At 34.3% G+C, this 19833-nt stretch overlaps 3 protein-coding genes across 6 annotated transcripts; 2 read left to right on the top strand and 1 right to left on the bottom strand.

Annotated features, from left to right (window-relative positions):
• The first annotated feature begins 3465 nt into the window (after positions 1-3465).
• On the top strand, positions 3466-8229 carry LOC114388442. 2 transcript variants are annotated; one of them, XM_028348937.1, is made up of 3 exons: positions 3466-3827; positions 5114-7582; positions 7705-8229. In XM_028348937.1, the coding sequence occupies exons 2-3, from the start codon at positions 5264-5266 to the stop codon at positions 8002-8004; spliced, it is 2619 nt and encodes an 872-aa protein (XP_028204738.1). In that variant the 5' UTR covers positions 3466-3827; positions 5114-5263; the 3' UTR covers positions 8005-8229. The 2 variants fall into 2 exon arrangements, with proteins under 2 accessions (XP_028204738.1, XP_028204739.1); XM_028348938.1 differs by lacking the exon at positions 3466-3827 and adding an exon at positions 4381-4575.
• Positions 8230-10076: 1847 nt separating this feature from the next.
• On the top strand, positions 10077-12666 carry LOC114387136 (mitochondrial import inner membrane translocase subunit TIM10-like). 2 transcript variants are annotated; one of them, XM_028347269.1, is made up of 6 exons: positions 10077-10239; positions 11294-11341; positions 11517-11569; positions 11715-11753; positions 11939-12008; positions 12373-12666. In XM_028347269.1, the coding sequence occupies exons 2-6, from the start codon at positions 11300-11302 to the stop codon at positions 12421-12423; spliced, it is 255 nt and encodes an 84-aa protein (XP_028203070.1). In that variant the 5' UTR covers positions 10077-10239; positions 11294-11299; the 3' UTR covers positions 12424-12666. The 2 variants fall into 2 exon arrangements, with proteins under 2 accessions (XP_028203070.1, XP_028203069.1); XM_028347268.1 differs by having other exon boundaries at positions 11283-11341.
• Positions 12667-14252: 1586 nt separating this feature from the next.
• On the bottom strand, positions 14253-19378 carry LOC114388635 (protein DETOXIFICATION 42-like). Of its 2 annotated transcripts, none has more exons than XM_028349221.1 (13): positions 18603-19377; positions 18084-18205; positions 17465-17674; positions 17125-17315; positions 16859-16994; positions 16670-16766; positions 16459-16559; positions 15913-16076; positions 15402-15473; positions 15201-15317; positions 14997-15092; positions 14769-14890; positions 14253-14633 (listed from the first exon to the last, which is right to left on the bottom strand). In XM_028349221.1, the coding sequence occupies exons 1-13, from the start codon at positions 18791-18793 to the stop codon at positions 14588-14590; spliced, it is 1665 nt and encodes a 554-aa protein (XP_028205022.1). In that variant the 5' UTR covers positions 18794-19377; the 3' UTR covers positions 14253-14587. The 2 variants fall into 2 exon arrangements, with proteins under 2 accessions (XP_028205022.1, XP_028205023.1); XM_028349222.1 differs by having other exon boundaries at positions 14295-14633; positions 17125-17309; positions 18603-19378.
• Between the last annotated feature and the right edge of the window lie 455 nt (positions 19379-19833).

Below are 19833 nucleotides of genomic sequence, written 5' to 3'. Positions count from 1 at the left end.
AAAATTTTAAATAAAGCCATAATACTTTTAATGAATCATTTTTATTCATTCAGAATATCTTTTAAAATCCATTATCTATATTAATTAGCCTGGCAAGGCTTGAATAGACAGTTAGACACAAAGCTGAGTGTTCGTCCGGATATTTTTGTTGGAATGACATCGTTAATTATACGATATCGCATAACTATAAATATGCAAAGGCTACGAAAAAAATCCACTGATAGATGCTGCATAATAATTATACACTATTTTTTCTTTAGAAATTTCACCACTAATCATTTCAACAATATGCTGACAATAATTAGGAATCGAGACATTGCAATTGCAATTTCATTGTGTTCGTGTCTACTGAATTTTTTTAATATAATGCATTGCACATGCCGTAATGATTCCTCCTTTTTTGTTTTTCTAAACTATGTTTATAGCGATCAGTTAGTTTTTTTATACTAATTATTTTCATGCAATGCACGTCCAAGCTTTAATTAGTCACATTTCAGGCAGTAATTTATGTTTTCCTTTATTTTAAATCTGTCCAGACAATAATTTTTAAACTGCCAAAAAGTAAGATAAATAGTTTATAAGTATTAAAAAAAGAATTTAATAGAAAAAAAGTTTAATGATGATACACTTGTTGTGTATAATAATTTATACTATCATCTAATCGTAAATTATTATTGATATGATTTTTAGATGATAATATCAAATTATTTTCTATTATAAGAGCATAATTTTTATTTATTTATATATAAAAAACATAGTTTTCTCGTAGAGATTCATTAAAGTCTTTTACACCCGATACCTACTTTGATCCAATTTTGACGTAGAAATCCATACCGCACGTGAAGTTTTTTCTTTGCATGGATTCTATAAGAAAAAAAAATGTAAAAACTGCAAGTAAATTTTGCTTAAAAGAATCAGTTCATAATTTTCGAGTGAGAGTATTGTCATATTATGCATTCTGGAGACGAAATATAGCATAGATTTTCACATCATAGATCACACACTTTAGGCTTTTCAAACCTAGCAACTTTCTGTGCACCTTGGGCTAACGACCCAAGTATCCTCGATGTTGTCTTTGGAATTTTGACCGGAGTTAGGAATAATATCACAAAGTTATGATCGGATCCCTGACCCAAGAATATTTTTATCTCTTTGATCTGATCAATCATGTGCAATGCAATATTTTAAGACTCTATTGTCGTTAAAAATAAAATAAAAAAGACCTGGTACTGGCCTATTAATCATTATCATCATCTTATTCATTTGAAAAGTAATTGGTTTATTTAAGTAAGGGATTGCATTGCAGGCAGCATCATTACATTTTTGGATCTTATTCCTAATAGTGATGTTTTGATTTTAAGGTACCTAATAATGAAGTCTTTATTATCTTTGATGCCACTTCACAATCAGGAGCGGTATCGGTCAAATATTTTTTTCGAGACTTGGACTTTTTTTCTTTATGGTAGAGGGAGAATATTATTTTTCGAGACTCAAACTTAAAGATAAAGTTTAAAATATTTCTAAAATTAATATATTAAACACTTAACGTAATGAAACAAGTCACAAGAAACTGAACCAAAGTGAAATGAAATACAGTACGATCAAAAGAATCTAAATGGTACTTTACCATATTTCTACTTTGGGGGTAGTACAAGATGTAATTCCTCAACAATAATGTATCCTATAATAGCTAAATATTAACAGAATTAACAAGAAAACAACATAAAGTAGTTTTGTTCAATTATGTTGAATGGAACCATTTCTTTTTGGCTCGGGGAACACCTCTCGGAAGATGAAGCTTAATAGGTGTCTATCATGCTGAGCTTAGAAGCAAGGAAAATGAGTCTCACTAAAGAAATATGCCAATTAAGCCTATGGAGAAACGAGTAAAAGATGAATTAACCTAATTTGAGTCTTCTTACGAGTCTTTTTTAATTTCTCCTTCACAACAACGAGACTTAATATTATTTCCACCTAACAGTTGAGTCTATTTCAATCCTATTCAATTTTGGATAACTATAATGCTGCATGTAAAGTCCTTAGTAAACTACGCAGATTTGGGAAAAAAATAATTTGTGGCCTCAGCAGTTTATATCTAATGACTTTACATGCACCCTTTAGTTTATATATTTAGGTCATCTCTATTTCAATGATTTTTTTCTCACTTTTTGAAATTCTTAAATAGACGTCGCCGACATCTATTGTTCATATTTACATTTTTATAATTTAAGTATCTTTTCTCTCTAAATCAATAACTTAAAAAATTACAGGTTAAATTGTAAATTTTGCTTTGTGATTTTAGTCTCTAAATTTAAAAAATTATAATTTTTGTTTAATTCTTAATTTTACATATGCTTATTTCTTTTATTTTTATAATAGTTAACTAAATTATTTTTAAATTATTAAATGTCATTTTTATCTCATCCACAATTCTGACACATCATTAGTCAATCATTAACTTAACATACCTTAGTCTAAACCAAAAATTATATATAAAATTAAAGATTAAACTAATATCACTCATCATATATTAAAGAAGATCAAAATTACAATTAAACTAAATGTTTATTAAATAGATCTCACAAATAACTTCGTATCATTATATAAACATTTGCTGCCCGAAGAATGCTCAATAAACACTAATTCTAATGGAAAAGTCTTATTAAGCATGGTGCTCCTTAATAAGCAAATGTAAAATAAGCACTACTCATAGAGGTGTCTTTAGTAAGTGATAGAGAAAAAAACAGAATGAATTATAACATATGACAAATAATGCACAAATGCAAAGAAAATATGAAATAAAAACTTTATAATAGACTGATATATAAAATGAGTGAAATAACAATGACAGATAAAAATAAAAAAATAAAAAATAATATTTTTTTTTATCCATAAAATTTAAAGATAGTATAAGAAAATTTATAATAATTTATATACCTTTATTTAATCAACTACTGAGTTGGCTAATATACTGATATAAAAGAGAGAGGGAAAGGGAGAGGGATTGAAAGTAAAAAGAAATATAAAAAAATATAGAAAAACTCAAAAAGAAAAGGTAGGTGCGGAAAGTTAAAAAAGAAAAAATCCTTAACAAAGAGCTTGAAGTGGGTTTAACGTGGAAAGTGGAATCCACCTTTGCCTATGCGAAACGTCGGAGTTGAAATGACAAAGAAAAGGATAAAAGCGAACCCCCATAAAAATTGTTTCGGCTATTGTAACATGATTGATTCATCTTTGATCTCTCGCTAAAGACGGCACAAAACGACAATCACCAATCTCAAGCCCAGCCCGAGCCCAATCCAAAGGTCCATACTCCGCAAGCAAACACCTAAGTGGGCCCCTTCCAAGCCCACCAACTCAAACTTCCCCTTTCACCAAGAATCACACGTGGGACCCAGAATATGCTCTCCATCTATTCTATGCAATCCACCATCACCGTCCGATCACCAAACCCTCCTTCATCCGTCGGATGAAAAAAAAAAAAAACCATGTGGGCCCCACCCTGCTTCACTATCTCTCAGCTCAACCCTCTTTGACTATCACTGCACACACCGCACAGATACGAACGATACGAGCGAGAAAGTGAGGAACCGAACCACACGCTCCCTCTCTCTCTCTTTTCTCAGTAGCATTGGAGTTTGAGATTGCGTTTTTCGAGGACGACACTATATAACTGTTTTATCTCGCGTTTTGGGGTTGCTCGCCCCACACTTTCACTCCCGCTGCGACGTCGTTTTTGCACCAAACGACGGCACCGACACTCCTTGCTTCTTCTCCAAGCTAGACGACCCTTCGTTTCTCTGCATTCTTCACCCACCGCTTCTCCGGTAAGCATTCCGAGCTCCAAATTAGAGTTTCGCTATTTTTATTTTTTATTTAATTATTATAATCTTATAAACGCACGTGCAATACCAAGGGTTTTGAGTTTCGACGCTTTGAGTAATTTTCAGCAACCGTGCGGTCCTGGCGAGATAATGTTGCGTGGAAAAGACAGTGAAAGTGTTGTTTTTCTAATAAAGTTGTTGCGTTTCGCTTTTTGTTTTTGTTTCCTTTTCGCGGTGGTGACCAATTTACCAAACTCCAAACGTGGCCTTATTATTTGAAATTCGAGTGAAAATGCTGTTGAATGGCTTGGAATAATAATGGAATATTGGGCAGTTCCGTTTAATTTTGGGCAAAAGATTTTGATACTTGTCGTTGTTTGTTTCATGATGCCTTATCTTTTGGTTTTTGAAAATGGGATCGCATGGACCACTTAATCTTGTTTTTTAGCTTCCGCTTTTTTTGATTTCGGTTTTGCCCCTACACTAGTGTGTTTGATTTTTAAAATTTGCATTAACTCATGAACCAACATATTTAGTTTTCGTATATTATTCAATCTGTTGTACAACTTCCCTAATTTTTCTCGTCTTGGGAAGTTGAGCTTATGTGGACTTTAAGTCATCATCACATTGAATTATATAGCTATCAAAATTGATTAGGAAGAGTTGAAAGCTGGAAGGCTCCTTATAGCTACAAACTTTACCATTACTTTCTATCTGAAAAGGGTGGCCAGTAAAAGCAGGGGGAGAAATTGTAAATGACCTTTTCCCTGAAGCCTTATCATGCTTTTTTCTCAGAAAGATTTTCAGTCTTATCAGTTCTTAGTTCTTACCATTGTATTGGCTTTTCCATTTGAACTAATCTGATTGGATTTTCTCATTTGTTGTTCCTGCCAATTAAATTGTCGTAATGGCAGGTTTAGTTTTTGCTAGCTTTGTCTTTAATGTAGTTGGGTAGTTGGTACTGTAAATTTAACTCTCTGCTATTGTGATTTTGCTTACTGGTTTTGCATATGGTTCCCATGGTTATTAAAACGAGGAAATGAAAATAATGTGGTCCTAGAAGACACCCCTGATAATTGATATTGATATATTTGCTTATTCTCAATTGCTATTTATCTTTTAGTATGAAATCTTTGTTTTTGGAAGTTTGATTTGTGAATTTAATCCTGTTGTGCAGCTGAAAAACACCTTGATAATTGATATTGATATATTTGCTTATTCTCAATAGTTATTTTTCTTTTAGTATGAAATCTTTGTTTTTGGAAGTTTGATTTGTAAATGTAATCCAGTTGTGCAGCTGAAAAAGAAGCATTAGCATTTTCCCAACTGCACTCTCTTTGAACAACAAAAAGGTTGTACATTGTTTTCAAAGCCACAGCTGAGATGGTTTATTCAGCTGATGCCAGGTCAGAGTGAAATGCTGGAAACCATCCATCAGAATGAACAGAAAAATTAATGACAGGTTGAAACTGGAGAAAGCTTCTTTGTCATATGCTGATTTTCGTCATGAAATTACCAAAAATGACAAAGACAACTCTTTAAAACCTTACGGAAATAAGCAAAAGCAAGCAACTTATCAATGGGCAAGTGAGGAAGATGAACTGGTTAAGTATATGTCGAATTTACCAGGTTACTTGGAGAAGGGAGAAAAAATTCCTGATAAAGCTTTGAATGTTGGGGTGCTTGATTGGGCCACTCTACAACAATGGCAGTACAGTCATAAACATGTACCCTTAAGTAGCCGGAGCTCGACATCTACTATTAATACATCATCTTCTGTTTCAACAGAGGGATTATCTGGTAATTCTAGCAAAGGTTTTGTTTGTTCTCCTTCTCGTCAAAGAATATTTCGTCCGTCACTGCAATCTCACTTCATGGCATCTCCAATGCAAGACTACTCTGTATCTGTCAAATCATCTGGAGGGAATTTTGGAAATTGTCAGAATCTTAGAGGTGGGTGCAGTAATATTGACACACACAGCAACGATGCTCGAGTTGGTGATCACCTTTCCCAAAACCATCCTACTAGTATACCAAAAGGATGTGTCAGGAGACAGCTGAATCCACATATTAATAAGGAAAGTGATATCTTGCCAAATGGCGGAATATATGAGGCAGCATCACATACTAAGATTGAAATGAGCCCTCAAGATAGTGGACCAGAAAAGAAAGTGGAGAATTTCAGAGAACCAAACATTGATGCTGATGAGCAAGTTATGCTTGGGAAAAGCAAACCTATTGTTCTTATTTTGCCTAGAGACATTCCCCAGAATAATCATTGTGAAGTTCCTGATATGCAAACATCCTTGGGTCAAAAGCTAGGAAGTCCCACTGGAACAAGATTATCAGAAAAACCTAAGGAACCTCCCTGCAGATATCCAAATTCCAATATTTCCAAAGCATGTCCTCTGCCAGATGAAATTAGAGGAAGCCGTTGTCAGCCGAAAAGGTCAGGATCTAGTTCCATAGATCCAGAAGATGTTGAAATTCCTGCTTCTACTTTCTCAGCACCCGTACCAGTCAGAACAGGAATAAGTCCATGCAGATCTAGAAAAGCTGAGGAAAAGAAACACAACATTGGTGCATCTTCATCTGCAAATGGGTCTCTCAAGGTATTAGATCAGAAAGTAACAACTGAGAAACCAAGAAGTTCTTCACCTTTTCGGCGATTTAGCTTCAGCATTGGCTTTGCAGGTAAAGGTTCTGGCTGTAAAGAGGTTGCACATGTGCCACATCAGAGCTCCTTAGCAGCACTTAAATCTAGTTCAGAAAATGTGAGAGGTTATGCTGGCTCAAAATTTTCAGGCAATGATAAACCTGGTAATGCTGCCAAAAGCAGGTCTAGTAGCCCTTTAAGAAGATTACTGGATCCCCTGCTGAAACCGAAGACATCAAACAGCCATCGCACGGTGGAGTCATCTCAAAAAGATTCAGTGGTAATAAAGAAGAATTGTAGGTCAGGTAATGGGGAATTTTCTATGGAGAAAGAACTGGACAGGGACCAGAGGGTTGGTTGTACAACAATTAATACAGTTGATTTATCAAAGAACAAGAAGTATGTGCCATCGACATTTCAAGCTCTTCTAAGAATTGCTGTGAAGAATGGTCAGCCCCTTTTCACATTTGCTGTTGACAATAATAGCAACATTCTTGTGGCCACAGTGAAGAACTTGGCTGTCTCAAAGGAAGACAAGTGCAACCGTATCTATACATTTTTCACCTTTAGGGAGGGCAAAAAGAAGAACGGAAGTTGGATGAATCAAGCAAGCAAAACCAAAGGTCCGGATTATATTCGTCATGCTGTTGCCCAAATGAAGGTTTCTGATTCGCACCATTATGATTCAACTAGTCAGAATTGTGTGAACTCCTCTACAACAAAAGAGTTTGTTTTGTTTTCTGTAAAGCTAAAACAGGGAGATGCTCAGGTCACTGACTATGAACCCAATGATGAGCTTGCTGCTATTGTTGTCAAATCAGCCAAGGCTGTCAATTTTATCAATTATGCACATCAGAGCAGTTGCCAGAATGACAGTCAAGATCTACATGTAACAGTTGTGCTCCCAACTGGGGTTCACAGTCTTCCAAGTAATGGTGGACCTTCATCACTGATTGAGCGCTGGAGAACAGGTGGATCATGTGACTGTGGTGGTTGGGATATGGCTTGTAAACTTAAGATTCTCGCAGATGAAAGTCAAGCATGTAGAAAATCAAGAATATCAAAAGCTTGTTTCCCACATCCATTTGAGCTTTTCCTCCAGGTACTGTGTTGATTAATCTAAGTTGGTTATTTTTCTAAGCTTTTTGTTGATTAATCATGTTGGTTAGCCTGTGGATAATTAATTAGAAATGTTTTTTCAATAACTATCATTGTTAACTACAGGTGAATGACCAAGACCAAGAGAACCAGCCTGCTTTCAGTTTTTCTCCCTTTAAGCCTGGGGTCTATTCGGTAGCTTTTGATTCTTCATTCTCACTTTTGCAAGCATTCTCCATCTGCATAGCGTTAGTTGATGGCTTGATCTCATATGAACTTTCTGGATCAAGAAACCACATCGAAGGAAAAAATTCAAGAGAAACTCTGTTGGTGCAAACAGATGAACTAAAGGCTTTTGGCAAATTAGAGGACATTCCTGCAAGTTATGTTGCTTATCCTCCCCTCTCTCCAGTTGGTAGGGTCTAAAATTAACATGAAGTCATGTCTGATGTCTTTTGTCATTAAATGCACAATGTGGGTAACCAGCAAAGATGTTGGTATGTGTTACTCATATATGCTGCATAGTGGTCAAAGTCAGGTTCATGACTCAATCATAAATCATCATTTTGAAACATGAATCAATTGAAGTGTGAATAGTACGAGTAAATTGTACTTTAGCTTCCGGTAGTTTATGCATATTCATTATCTCTATTACTTTGCTGACCGCTGAATAAATCATGTATTTAGAGGCGTACCGTTGATGGTTAAATGACCACACTCAATATGCCATTTCGAGTAATATTCTGTGCAACTAAACCATAATAGGATCAACTCAGGCTGAAGGAGGCTAAAAAATTTGGTAAGAGTTCTCCTGGGAATTGTTATCCCCGCCATTCTCTTAATCTCACTTTCAATTTTGCTTCTTGTACGAACGGTTTAGGAGGTAATTCTGACTTTTTAACTTGATTTTAATGTTAATGATTTTGATTAATATGGAACTTGTTCGTGAGTTCAAACATGACGGTTTATGTTCGGTTTCTTTGAATTTCTGCTTATACTAAAATTAAATTTGGTGGCGAAAACAGATCTTTGAAGTTCAATTTTTTGTTGAGGATCAATCTAAGTTTCAAAATGATCAAATGCTGCTAGGACTTGGTTACAAGCGATTTTCAGGGGCTGATCAAATACTGTATACAGAGTTTACAAAACAGCAAGCTGGCTGAAAAAGTGATAAGCCTGATTTTCTGATTTTCAGGGGCAACTGTTTCAGATTTTCAACTTTTATCGTTTAATATTCATAGATTAAGACGTTGGCCTTTGGCGAGAAGTTTTAGAAAAGGTAAAGCGATGAGTCTTGGAAAATGATTTATCATGGAGTGTGAGTGAGGATCATGTTGTAGGTTTACAACTTGCAACCATTCTATGCCTTCATGGATGATCTCTTTCCAGTGAAATTGGGCTCCTGAACCCAGTAGAACTGTTTCTTGCGGGTTTGCTTGAATGTCCAATAAGCGTGAAAATATGGAAAAACGCAGGGTAGCATTGCTGGTGCACCCAGCACTTAAGATAAAATGATGAAAATACCCTTGATCTGTAAGCCATTTAAGTTGATTCGTAAAAGGCTTACGGATCAACTTGATCCGTAAGCCTTTTATGGAACAATATGGATCAACATGATCCGTAAGTTTTTTACGGATCAACTTGATCTGTAAGACTTTTACGGATCATGTTGATTCGTATTGTTCCGTAAAAGGCTTACGGATCAAGTTGATCCATATCAATCTTACAGATTAACTTGATCTGTACGATTTACGGATCACCCTCACACACATTCATCACAAATGCGAAAAAAGTGTAGGGATAATTTTGGTATTTTAATTAAATGCTGGGTGCACCAGTAATAATGCTGGGTGCACCTAGCAACACTCTTAGGGTAACCACCAGATAAAGAAGTGGGCTATTCAATTCATGCTAACTGTGCAACTTTGACTGCTTGCTGCTACTCCTTTCCTTTCTTTTTCAGACCTTTCTGACGACATGTATGGATCTTGCGTGTGAAATGTGAACCACTCTTCCACTTCACGTCTTAAGAAAATAATTACATTAAAAAGGTGAAAATGTGCCCATGGGTGCAGAAAGTAATTGTCGGATTTGCATTAGGCAAATTCACTGGGCCTAATCTCACGCGTATAAGCCCCATAGCTTTACTTATTTGATTGTTAAAATATGTTGATATATATAAATATTAATCAATAATTTTGGTAGTAATTTAAAAATAGATATGATATTTCAGATGTTTATTATAACATTATTTTTTTACTATTATTAAGAGGTATTTTATTTTATAATTATTTTTTTGTAAAAAAATTAAATTTGGTTTATTTTAGATTATGATAGTATCGTTTTCTTCATCTGTTATTGTCATTAAAATTTAATTTGTAAATTAAAGAGTAGTATATATTTCGATGAGAGGTTTTAAATAAAAAATTATGTACTAAGTATGTTATTTAGACAAATAAATTCAAAATTTTGTATAATTGTAGCAACAATTTTGGTGAAGTTTTATTGGGTAGTTAAGACCTGGCCTTCTTCCTTTTGAAATTTCTTTTGTGAAACCTAGCCAGCCAGCGATTGCCGCCATTTGCTTCTCCTCTGAACGATCCAACAATTCAACGGCCCTGTGTTTGTTAATTGAGATTTTAGATTCAACGCTTTAACATTGTACGTTTCTCTTTCTCACACTTTTTTACTTAGCTAGAGTATCGTTTTTGGTTCTGTCAGTTGTATTTTTTTATCCGTGGGAATGAAAAACAGTGTCAAAGGGTTTCCAATAACTAACGTATCCTTCTCATTCAACTGACTTAGAACTCCTTAACTGTGATTTCTATGTATAATAAAGGATTTTGCTGGCTGGGCATTTTATATATATGCATATACTTGAGAGCGCTCATTATATTAGAAAATTGGGAAAATTTGGGATTTTATTGGTTGAATCTCGTTTCAAGCAGAAGCATGAGAGATGCAGAGAATAAGTGTTAGGTTGAAATGGTGAATTACTCAAGCAAAATATTACTGCTATGACTCGTTCGCTTCTCAATCATTTTTGTTCCAAGTGATATCTTTGGAGGTTATTAAGAAATTTTATATGTTAGTTGTTCTGTGTTTTCTTATTTGGTTTAATCAACGTACTTTTTTTGGCCTGAGTTGTAAAAATAAGCTTTACTCAGTGACGCGTTTGGTTGATCCAGTTCCATACACTTTTAATTTTCAACTTAGTTGTATTTTAGGGAAGATGATACTTTGATTTGATTTGGAATAATGGACATTTTGTTTATTTTGTAAATGGTTGCAAACTTACAATTAGAAATAATGGAAATCTACCCGGTAAGATGCCCTTCAGCTTATGCAAATTATCTCTATCCTTCAGCACTAATCCAATTCTAATAGCCTATCATCTTATTGATGTTGTCTTATAGTCCAAGAGTGTCATGGTACAACATCAAAAACCTCATCGCCCATCTCTGTAAACAATAATTATTTATACAAAATAATTAAGAGGATGATAAAAGAAGACTATAAATATGAAGAATTATTGAATAGTATACAAATTTGTTTTAAGAATTTGATATTACACTTTACGCACACACATTGTTGTTTACTAACTTACTAGTTACTACTACTAATTTACTCAAAAATCTCCTTTGTCAAACTTCAATAATATATTTGAGTGAATCATAAGGCATGACATTGCCTAATTTTTTTAGGGGATTTTCAGGGTACAATGGCTTCCAACATCTCACCTTCTGCCTTTGATAAAGAGCAGGTAGGTGTTCCTTTCTCTTGCTCATACTTTGGAAAAACTGATCTGGTGGTTGATGTTGTTAATTTGACACTCCAATGTGATTTCAAGTTTAAATTTTCTTTTTTGGGTGTTTTTTGATTATTTAGTTTTTCTAGTTTTTGGATGTGTTTCAATAATTCATGTGGTAACGGAGCAGATATTTGGAATGGCTGAAAAGGAGATGGAGTATCGGGTTGAATTATTCAACAAGTAGGTTTCCCTGCTCTTGCTTGCCTTGATATTGTTTGCTGTTGTTAGCAAGTATAATGTAGAATCTGACTGTATTTTGTTTGAGAAGATTTGTTGGTGGCATGATAACTCATTTGGCTAACCTTTTGTTGTTTTTAATGTTCAGGATGACCCAGACATGTTTCAATAAGTGTGTTGACAATAGGTAAGGAAACTTTTCTAATTGTGTAAACTTCATGAGAAAGTGTCTTGTTTGATGCCCTTCAAATGTCATCCAGTCAATTTGGAGCTTAGTTTCTTATTTCTCAATGAATTATTCGCTGTTACATTATTTTGATGATGGCTCAATGTGAATGCTATTGTAATATCTGCTTATCACTTTTTTCTTAGGTACAAGGAATCCGAGCTAAATATGGGTGAAAATAGTTGCATTGACCGCTGTGTTTCAAAATACTGGCATGTAAGATGTTTCTTTAGTTTACTATTCGATGTATGTCTGGCATTTTCTGAATTATCTATTGGTTTATCTTTTTTCTCATCAAATTCGATATTATGCTTTAAGATTGTTTCGCATATAGATGTTTTAGGATGAAATTTTAGTGGGGTTTTAGTACTCGGTTAAGTGTGTGCTCCTCTTTGAAAATTCCTGTTTAGACTTTAGACTTCTAAGTCTTGATAATTTCATGCAAGGCAAGGCAAATCAAGTTATATGTCGATCACGGAAGTTCTGACTTCATTATGGTTTTCTGAAATCATGGGAAACTGCAAAAATGTTGAATACAGTGATTGTCTTATTGTCTAAGCAGTTTTCTTTTTTTGATCAGGTGACTAATCTAATTGGTCAGCTGCTTGGTTCTGGGAAGCCTCCAATGTAATCCAAGTGTACTGTTGTGTTTCCTTTTGCGGTTAGCAAGCTGTGAGCTACATCTACGATATTGTTAGTTGCTTCCACAACTAAGGAAGCGTAAATACTTTGCAATGTCTTTATTTTTGTCCATGACTATTTTGAGGTTTATCGGTTTTGTTAAGAAAGGAATTGATTATGAGCTTTTGAGGTAGAGCCAATGGTGAACAATAAAACTAGTTTTAGTCAATTAAGTTCATTCTTCGTTTCTAATCATGATTTTTTTGGTTATACTTATACCCCTAGTTTATCGTAGTTTTTTTCTTTAGCATCTTGCAACCGCATTGCCCTTTATCCCTATGCGACATTATGCGGTTAGGATTTTTTCTCCACTTGATTATCACCAAATATCTAACCACATTCAAATTAATATATTAATGCCTCATTGTTTAAAAGAAAAACTCGTCGCTAGGGTTCTGATATCAAGTCTCTCGAGACAATTGTTGAAAAGTATTAGTAATATTAAAGCTGTGTTAAAAATTAAAAAAGATTTAGTGTTTTTTCAATATTTAACTAGCAAAAATATTCCTGAATATTTGCTTAATAATTGTATTATTGCTGTGTGGAAAACAAGTAGCAAGTAGCAATTACGGGAGTAATGAAAATAAAGAGGGTATTGTAACATACCTTGCGTAAAAAAACTATCCCTCAATTTTGAGAGTTAAAACGTAAGTTTATTAATAGCGTGTTAAATCATACAATCATTCTCTTTCAGATGGGATCGACCTTAACTTCGTCACAATATTACATCTATAAATGATTAATATTATTATAGAAAAACTTTGATTTTCTTTAATGTTGTAGCATGCCATTTCGCCTTAAAAAAAAGTAATCGTGTTAGGTTTTTGAAATAGTTCTCACCAAGTTAGTTGGGCAAAGGATCTAAAATGTCATTGTGCTCAGCTTTATTAAAAGTTAAAATATGATTAAAAAAAAGAATTCATAAGAATCTAATATAATTATAGATTTAATTTGATATATTTTTGTTTAAGAAGAATTCAATTTGATACTTAGAACTAGTATCATGATGTCTTTAATTGTTGAAATACTAATTTAGTGACTAATATTGTTGAGGAAATAATGTAATATTACATATATCTTAAAAAAAAAGTCAAATTGTAACTTTTTTCATATAAAAAACATTTCATGTTAATTTTTTTTTTCTTTTATGACAGAATCTTCAAAATATTCAGGTGCCAAAAAAAAAAAAGTTATGCACGAGTGCTGCAATACTTCATAAATAGATGCACACCGATGTAGTTGATTTAAAAGCAAGGAGATGGGACTAAGAGAAGGCAAAAGAAACTATGAAATTTCCCAAAGTCTTGCAATGACGGATAAATACTAATTTTTCATGTTTTGGTAAACATGTTTAATGAGTTTGAAGCTACTTATACTTTTTCATGTCTAGTGAAAGGCATTGATTTCTCTTCATTTGAAGCACTAATGAAGCAGTGCTTCTGATATGCTCTTTTTATTTTTATTTTTCTTTTACAAAGTGCTTCTGATATGCTGTGGATTTGGGTAAATGATGAATATTTCAAACATAATTTTTATCCCGAAAAGTCAGACATCTTCTAATAATGATTAAAATGTGATATTGGTCTTATAAATACTTTTGATTTCAAATTATATTGCAATGAGGACTAAGTTGATGTGATTACCATATACAAACCTCCTAAAAACGAAAGGAGTTCTGCATCTTTCTGCATCTTTTATGCAATCTTTCATTTTCACGTTATTCATGCAATTAATTATATTTGCATAACGAAAGGAGTTCTGCATCTTTCTGCATCTTTTATGCAATCTTTCATTTTCACGTTATTCATGCAATTAATTATATTTGCATGGTTACAAACAGAAGCTTGATTCTATATTTCATTTCATTTCACTATATATGAGACTATGAGAGTAGAGTTAGAGATTTTTCTGTACATACTTATGATGTAGAGGTAAATTTTTCAACCAATACCCCAAGCACAATCAAGCAGGGAAAAGTGCCTATTCTTTCTGAAGAATTTTTTAAGCAACTTAAAAACCTAGGGAAAGCTTCTCTTCACTTAAATGTAATCAGTAAACACCACTGAAAACTAGGCCTAATATGAAGCTATAACTACGGTGTCTGCCATGTGCAGTCATGAGCTCCTTAGGAACTCCCAAGGTCCTGATCCCGTTCCAATTCTGCATCAACATTAGTTCATTAACTAAAAGAGAATGCGTTGAATCAATGTTCTAAATGTGACAAGTGTCTTGATAGTGATCAATTCAATTAGGTGGAAAACATTAGCAATAATAATCCTTAAAAATCTGTATTACCTTAAGAAGCCAGCAAATGCCCTAAGACCCATATAGATGGTCAAAGCAACCCAAATTCCAATGAAACCACCAGCGGATGACAAAATAAGCAGACAAATGATGCTAAGAATTGCAACCACAACCTGAGAGTTACCATAATGAAGTAGTCCTTAATATTTAGTGCAGAAGGCTGAATATGCCATTTATCATAATACCATGTAACATTAAAAAATGGAAGAAAATACTCACCATGGAGAAGGCTGAATATGCAAAATCAGATGCCCCAAAGTTGACACCATCAAAAACAAATGCTATAGAATTCAGGGGTTGAGTGACTGCAACAAACTGGTAAGAAAGAATGAACATGAATGTAACTATGTAAGTCTCCCTGCTTAGGGGGTTGGGAAGATACAACACCAATATATCCTTTCCAATTTGAAAATGAACAATTACCGGGATCCCAATTTGAATGAGGTGGAGGACATTAGCATCTTGTGTAAATATTTTAGCACCAAAGTGCAATCCTATTCCAAGAATGAATGCAAGTGCCATTCCTAAAACCAAACCCATCTGCAGTATAACAAATTGCGTGTCACATTTGCATAATGTATGTCTATGAGGAAAGATGGTATTTCATTCAACATTCTAAAGCACCTGCAGAACTCGTGATGCAGTTGCTGTGGCCCTGTCGAAGTCCTTATTAGCAAATGCGCCCGCAAGAATCGCCTGAAACCGACATGTTATTTTGGAAGCTATAAACTAATTGAAGAAAAATGACTAGGGAAAAAAACATTGCCTTTTACTTCTGTTTCATGATGGCAAATGACATTATAATCAATTGGATAACATAAATGTGTAATTATTCCATATTGATGATTCAACTGGCCATTGAAAACATGAGAAAATAATGGCTTTCTATAGTTCATTTCATTCCCAACCAAGTTTTTTTACAACTTAATCAGTTTCCCATTTTTCACAGGAAAGTGTGCATTGAAAAATGAAAATGAATTCAAAGAATCAATCATGTTATCCAAAACCTTTTCAGTTTTTTCAAACAAGAAAACATTATTCAAGTGGATATCATTGGTATTTTATCCACTGTTTTGGTATGAAAGCATCATGTAATAACATAGCAAGGCATTGATTGGACAAAGTAATATCTAACCTGCCCAGCAACAGCCAGACCATCCGCAAGAAGAGACACTGCCAACCAAACCTGCAGACATACTTGAAATGCAGCCATAGATGTTGGCCCCTGCCGTGCAGCTAGTGATGCAGCCAGTGTCACACAGAATGTTACAGCGATGACTCTCATTAATAATAGAAAACCTGGATGACAACAACAATATAGGGAAGGACAAAGATGGTGTCAAGTCTCAATACTAAAGTGTTAGTAAACCTAAACAGAAAAAAAAAGTAGAAGATTATAAGTATCAATTTGAATGGAAAAAGATATAAAACACCATAGCAATTTCCATAAGAAAATTTTGATTCTGCAAAGTTTATGATTAAATAACATGAAATAAGGTATTTTTTATGTAATATTGCTAGGAAAGGAAATAGCAAATACATCTTCAGTAAATAATTTTAACTATGGTTTCAAGGATGCAATCTTAATACAAGAAATCGGTCTAAGCAAATACAGCTACTTCGCCCTGCCCAGTTCTTATTTTTTTGTGGATCATTTGGTCTAAGCAAAATAAACCCTTACCATTTTTAAGAAATCGGTCTAATTGCAGATGCTTTATGCTTGGAGGTACAAGGTCAACTTGTTCCATCAACCTCCACAGGAGAATCGCTGAAATTAGGTACCTACGCAGTTGATTTGAAAACAAGGGATGACTGGGGTCAAAAGAAGCAAAAGGAAAATTAAGATACCATGGAAAAGATAGTTCTGCATAAATGTACTTCACAGAACATACTGAGATATAACATGGGCGATGGCTGCACCACTGACACCCAAGCGGAATACAAACATGAATAAAGGATCTAGTGCTATGTTGGTTACATCTCCTGCCACTAGATACATCAAAGAAAGAGTACATAGAATCAAATAATAGCAGGATATTGTGACATTAGATCAATGAAAATTTAAGTTTGTCAAGGCATACCAGTGGCATATAAAGGAGTTTTAGTGTCTTTAAATCCTCGGAAGACTCCCTGCATTGCTAATGAGAGAAGAACAGCAGGAGCACCAAGGGTCCTCAATTTCAGATACTGCTTTGCAGGGTGTAGCATAGGAGAGTCCTGTATATATAATCCATATTATTTTGCAATCACCCCATGCTAGTATAAGGTCCAATCACTAAAGGAAAAAATTAAAAAAGTGCTATCATCCTAAAAGTAACATTCCTTAATATTATGCAGAGGTACTTACAGAAGTTACTCCCATGAAGTTCAATAAAGGTTTTGCTGCAGATATAAGAAATATTGCCTGGATGAGTCCAAGGATGCCACCGATAAATATTGCTGATGAAGCTGAAGGGATATGCCTTCTCTTATGTTCCTCCTTAGCTATATTAAAGCATTCACCAACAAAATCTGAATTGTGATTATTTCCACCTGTAACTGACCAAGAAAATGGAATGGTCTAAATTGGCAACGTTCAAAACCTTTTAATTGGTTTTCCTATAGGGCAATAAGACATTACTCTCAAGTGGAAGCCAATAAAACATGGCTGAAACCAAACCTATTACACAAGAATGAGAGAATGGTACCTTTGTGTGGTAATAACTCTTTGGTTTCAGCATCCTTAGGTGGACCTGTTTCCAAGCATCTACCCTCCTCTATATGAGGGTTTTCTCCACTAAGGGTATCTTCCTCAGCCACAAAAGAGGTTGTGACACTGACAAGCGGGAATATTGCGATCCTTGATACTTGATTGAAGAGAGCTATGGAAACTCCTACAGCAGCAAGCTCTACTGGACCTGCATGGACCAATAATATTTAACACTAGATGCATTATAAGGCATTCAAATACATATAAATAAAGTAGTCTTGATCATGGGGATTTTTGGTTTCTGATTTTCAAGTTAGATCAACATATTATTTTCCTATAGATACTGCCCCTATTTTCTAGTGAACTCTCTTTAATTCAATCATCACTCATGAGTCAATCCTTAGTCACTTACATAATTCCCATTGTTCTATGTCATAATATATAAACTCAGCTCATTTATATAATTTGGTTGATATGCAAGTAAGTTGAAGCATCACAGACCCATAGATACCGAAAACTTCTAGTTCTACTGATTTAGACAGTCATTCCCACCTATGGTTTCCGATGAGAAATGTGTGAAGTAAGCTCAAAGTTAATAAAAGAATAACAGAACATACCTATTTGGCCAATAAATGCTGTGTCAACCAGTGAAGCAATAGGATCAGCTGTCAAAGCCATTGCTGCAGGCAATGCAATTGACAAAATTTCCCGACCAAGACTGTCTGCTTTAAAAACTAGTCTGCAGTGAGAGGAAAATCAAGAGTTAAATCTAGGTACATCATCAGAAGAACGTGATCAATAACTGCTGGAAGAAAACAAAAATTGAACTCAAAATAAACAAGGTAAAGCCTCCTTAAGCTATACAGACATGCGTTCATCATAATTCATAATAGCTCCACCTCTTAAGTTTCTATTTAGGTGGGAGTGAAATTGGAATCATCAACCATGCCGTGAAATTAATATCATCAAAATACGTACAACAGATGAAATTTTTCAGGAAAAAAAAAACAGATTTAAACTATGCAGTTTCTGTTTAATGAATGGCACTACCCGTTCAGCCTTTCAAGTTAGAACTTGCATTTTTCAGAAAGATATGTCCTACAGAAAGGCTATAACATGATATATGCATATCATACCTGGCATCCTTAAAGAAAGTGCAAATTGGTATTCTCCTCCAATCACCTAATGAATACATACTCTCTTTCTCAGCCATATTTGAGAAGCCAAATTCACTGTGTTGTTTGAGAAACCAAACGAGCAAAGGCAACTTATTGAGGCTAGTGATACATAACTGAAGAGATACTGAAGGAGCTCCAATATTTGGCATGCGTTAAACTTTTAACTTGAGCATTAACAGTTAAAGACATCATAATAATTTCGGCCCCAAAGTAGAGAGACTGCATAATACTATCTCGGTATTTATGTGGTTAAACACAGACCAACCAATCAAGTCAAATCATAATGGAATAACATCATGGAATAGGGATAGACTCCACAGTGATGAAAAAGTTGGTAAAGGAGATGCCCTTTAATATTCTTCCCCTCTTGCATAGAATAGTCCTTCTCACTATGTATGAGCAAAACCACTAACTATAATAATAAAGAATGAAAAAAAGTACTTGATTAACACACACAAAGAGGGTTTACCCCCATGAGAAAACACTGTAAAGTGAGTTCCCCTTAATTCAAACTTGGACATTTGGGATTTGAAAGAGAGTCAAACCAACCCATCACAAGTAAGACAAATAAACTGCAATTCAGGCTTTGAAACTCCACAGTCAGGCTTTAATACTAGCTTTGAAATAAAACACCCTTAACTTGGGGGCGAAAAACAACCATAGCATGATAATGGAACTCTGAGAACAGAACAAGAGACGTTTGAGTTGAGGTAGGAAGCAATAATATGGTAAGAAGTAGAAGGAGCTCTTGTGTACCATAAATTGCCAAAAACATGTGGCAGTACTATAATCCATAGACGTCAAAAGTCTCGAAGTGGCACTGCATGCTTACCAACGATTGCCACGTGTCTGTCACATTCCGCTGTGGAATGTCCTCCAAGTCCAACATAATAATTAGAAAAACATGATTTTAAACACACTTTTTTATTGGTAAAAGTTTGTTAAAAATTACAAAAAAAAAAAATATAATTTTCATTATTTAATAAATTTCTTTTATAACTCTATAGATTTCAATTTTATTATTTAATAAGAGAAAACCTGTTTAAGATCATGTGTTAAAACTCTTCACACAATAAAGTAAAACTCATATAAATGCTTTTCCATGTAAAGTTAGACTAATTCTTTACGTCACTTGCTAGTTTCTGATATGAATATGATAGATCAGAATGAGAATTTAGGAACCTCACGG

This window comes from Glycine soja, chromosome 15 (genome assembly GCF_004193775.1).
Source record: "Glycine soja cultivar W05 chromosome 15, ASM419377v2, whole genome shotgun sequence".
NCBI lineage: Eukaryota > Viridiplantae > Streptophyta > Magnoliopsida > Fabales > Fabaceae > Glycine > Glycine soja.
This window is presented reverse-complemented; position numbering and strand designations above follow the sequence as displayed.

Bases quoted from the DNA above. Each gene is read 5' to 3' on its own strand.
- LOC114388442 (XM_028348937.1), top strand. From the start codon at position 5,264: ATGAACAGAAAAATTAATGACAGGTTGAAACTGGAGAAAGCTTCTTTG. The intron at 7,583-7,704 runs GTACTGTGTTGA...TGTTAACTACAG, and splicing joins CATTTGAGCTTTTCCTCCAG to GTGAATGACCAAGACCAAGA.
- LOC114387136 (XM_028347269.1), top strand. From the start codon at position 11,300: ATGGCTTCCAACATCTCACCTTCTGCCTTTGATAAAGAGCAG. The intron at 11,570-11,714 runs GTAGGTTTCCCT...TTTAATGTTCAG, and splicing joins CGGGTTGAATTATTCAACAA to GATGACCCAGACATGTTTCA. The intron at 12,009-12,372 runs GTAAGATGTTTC...TTTTTTGATCAG, and splicing joins GTGTTTCAAAATACTGGCAT to GTGACTAATCTAATTGGTCA.
- LOC114388635 (XM_028349221.1), bottom strand. From the start codon at position 18,793: ATGCCAAATATTGGAGCTCCTTCAGTATCTCTTCAGTTATGTATCACT. The intron at 17,675-18,083 runs GTATGTTCTGTT...TGGTCCATGCAG, and splicing joins AGCATTTATTGGCCAAATAG to GTCCAGTAGAGCTTGCTGCT. The intron at 14,891-14,996 runs GTGAGTATTTTC...GGTAACTCTCAG, and splicing joins CATATTCAGCCTTCTCCATG to GTTGTGGTTGCAATTCTTAG.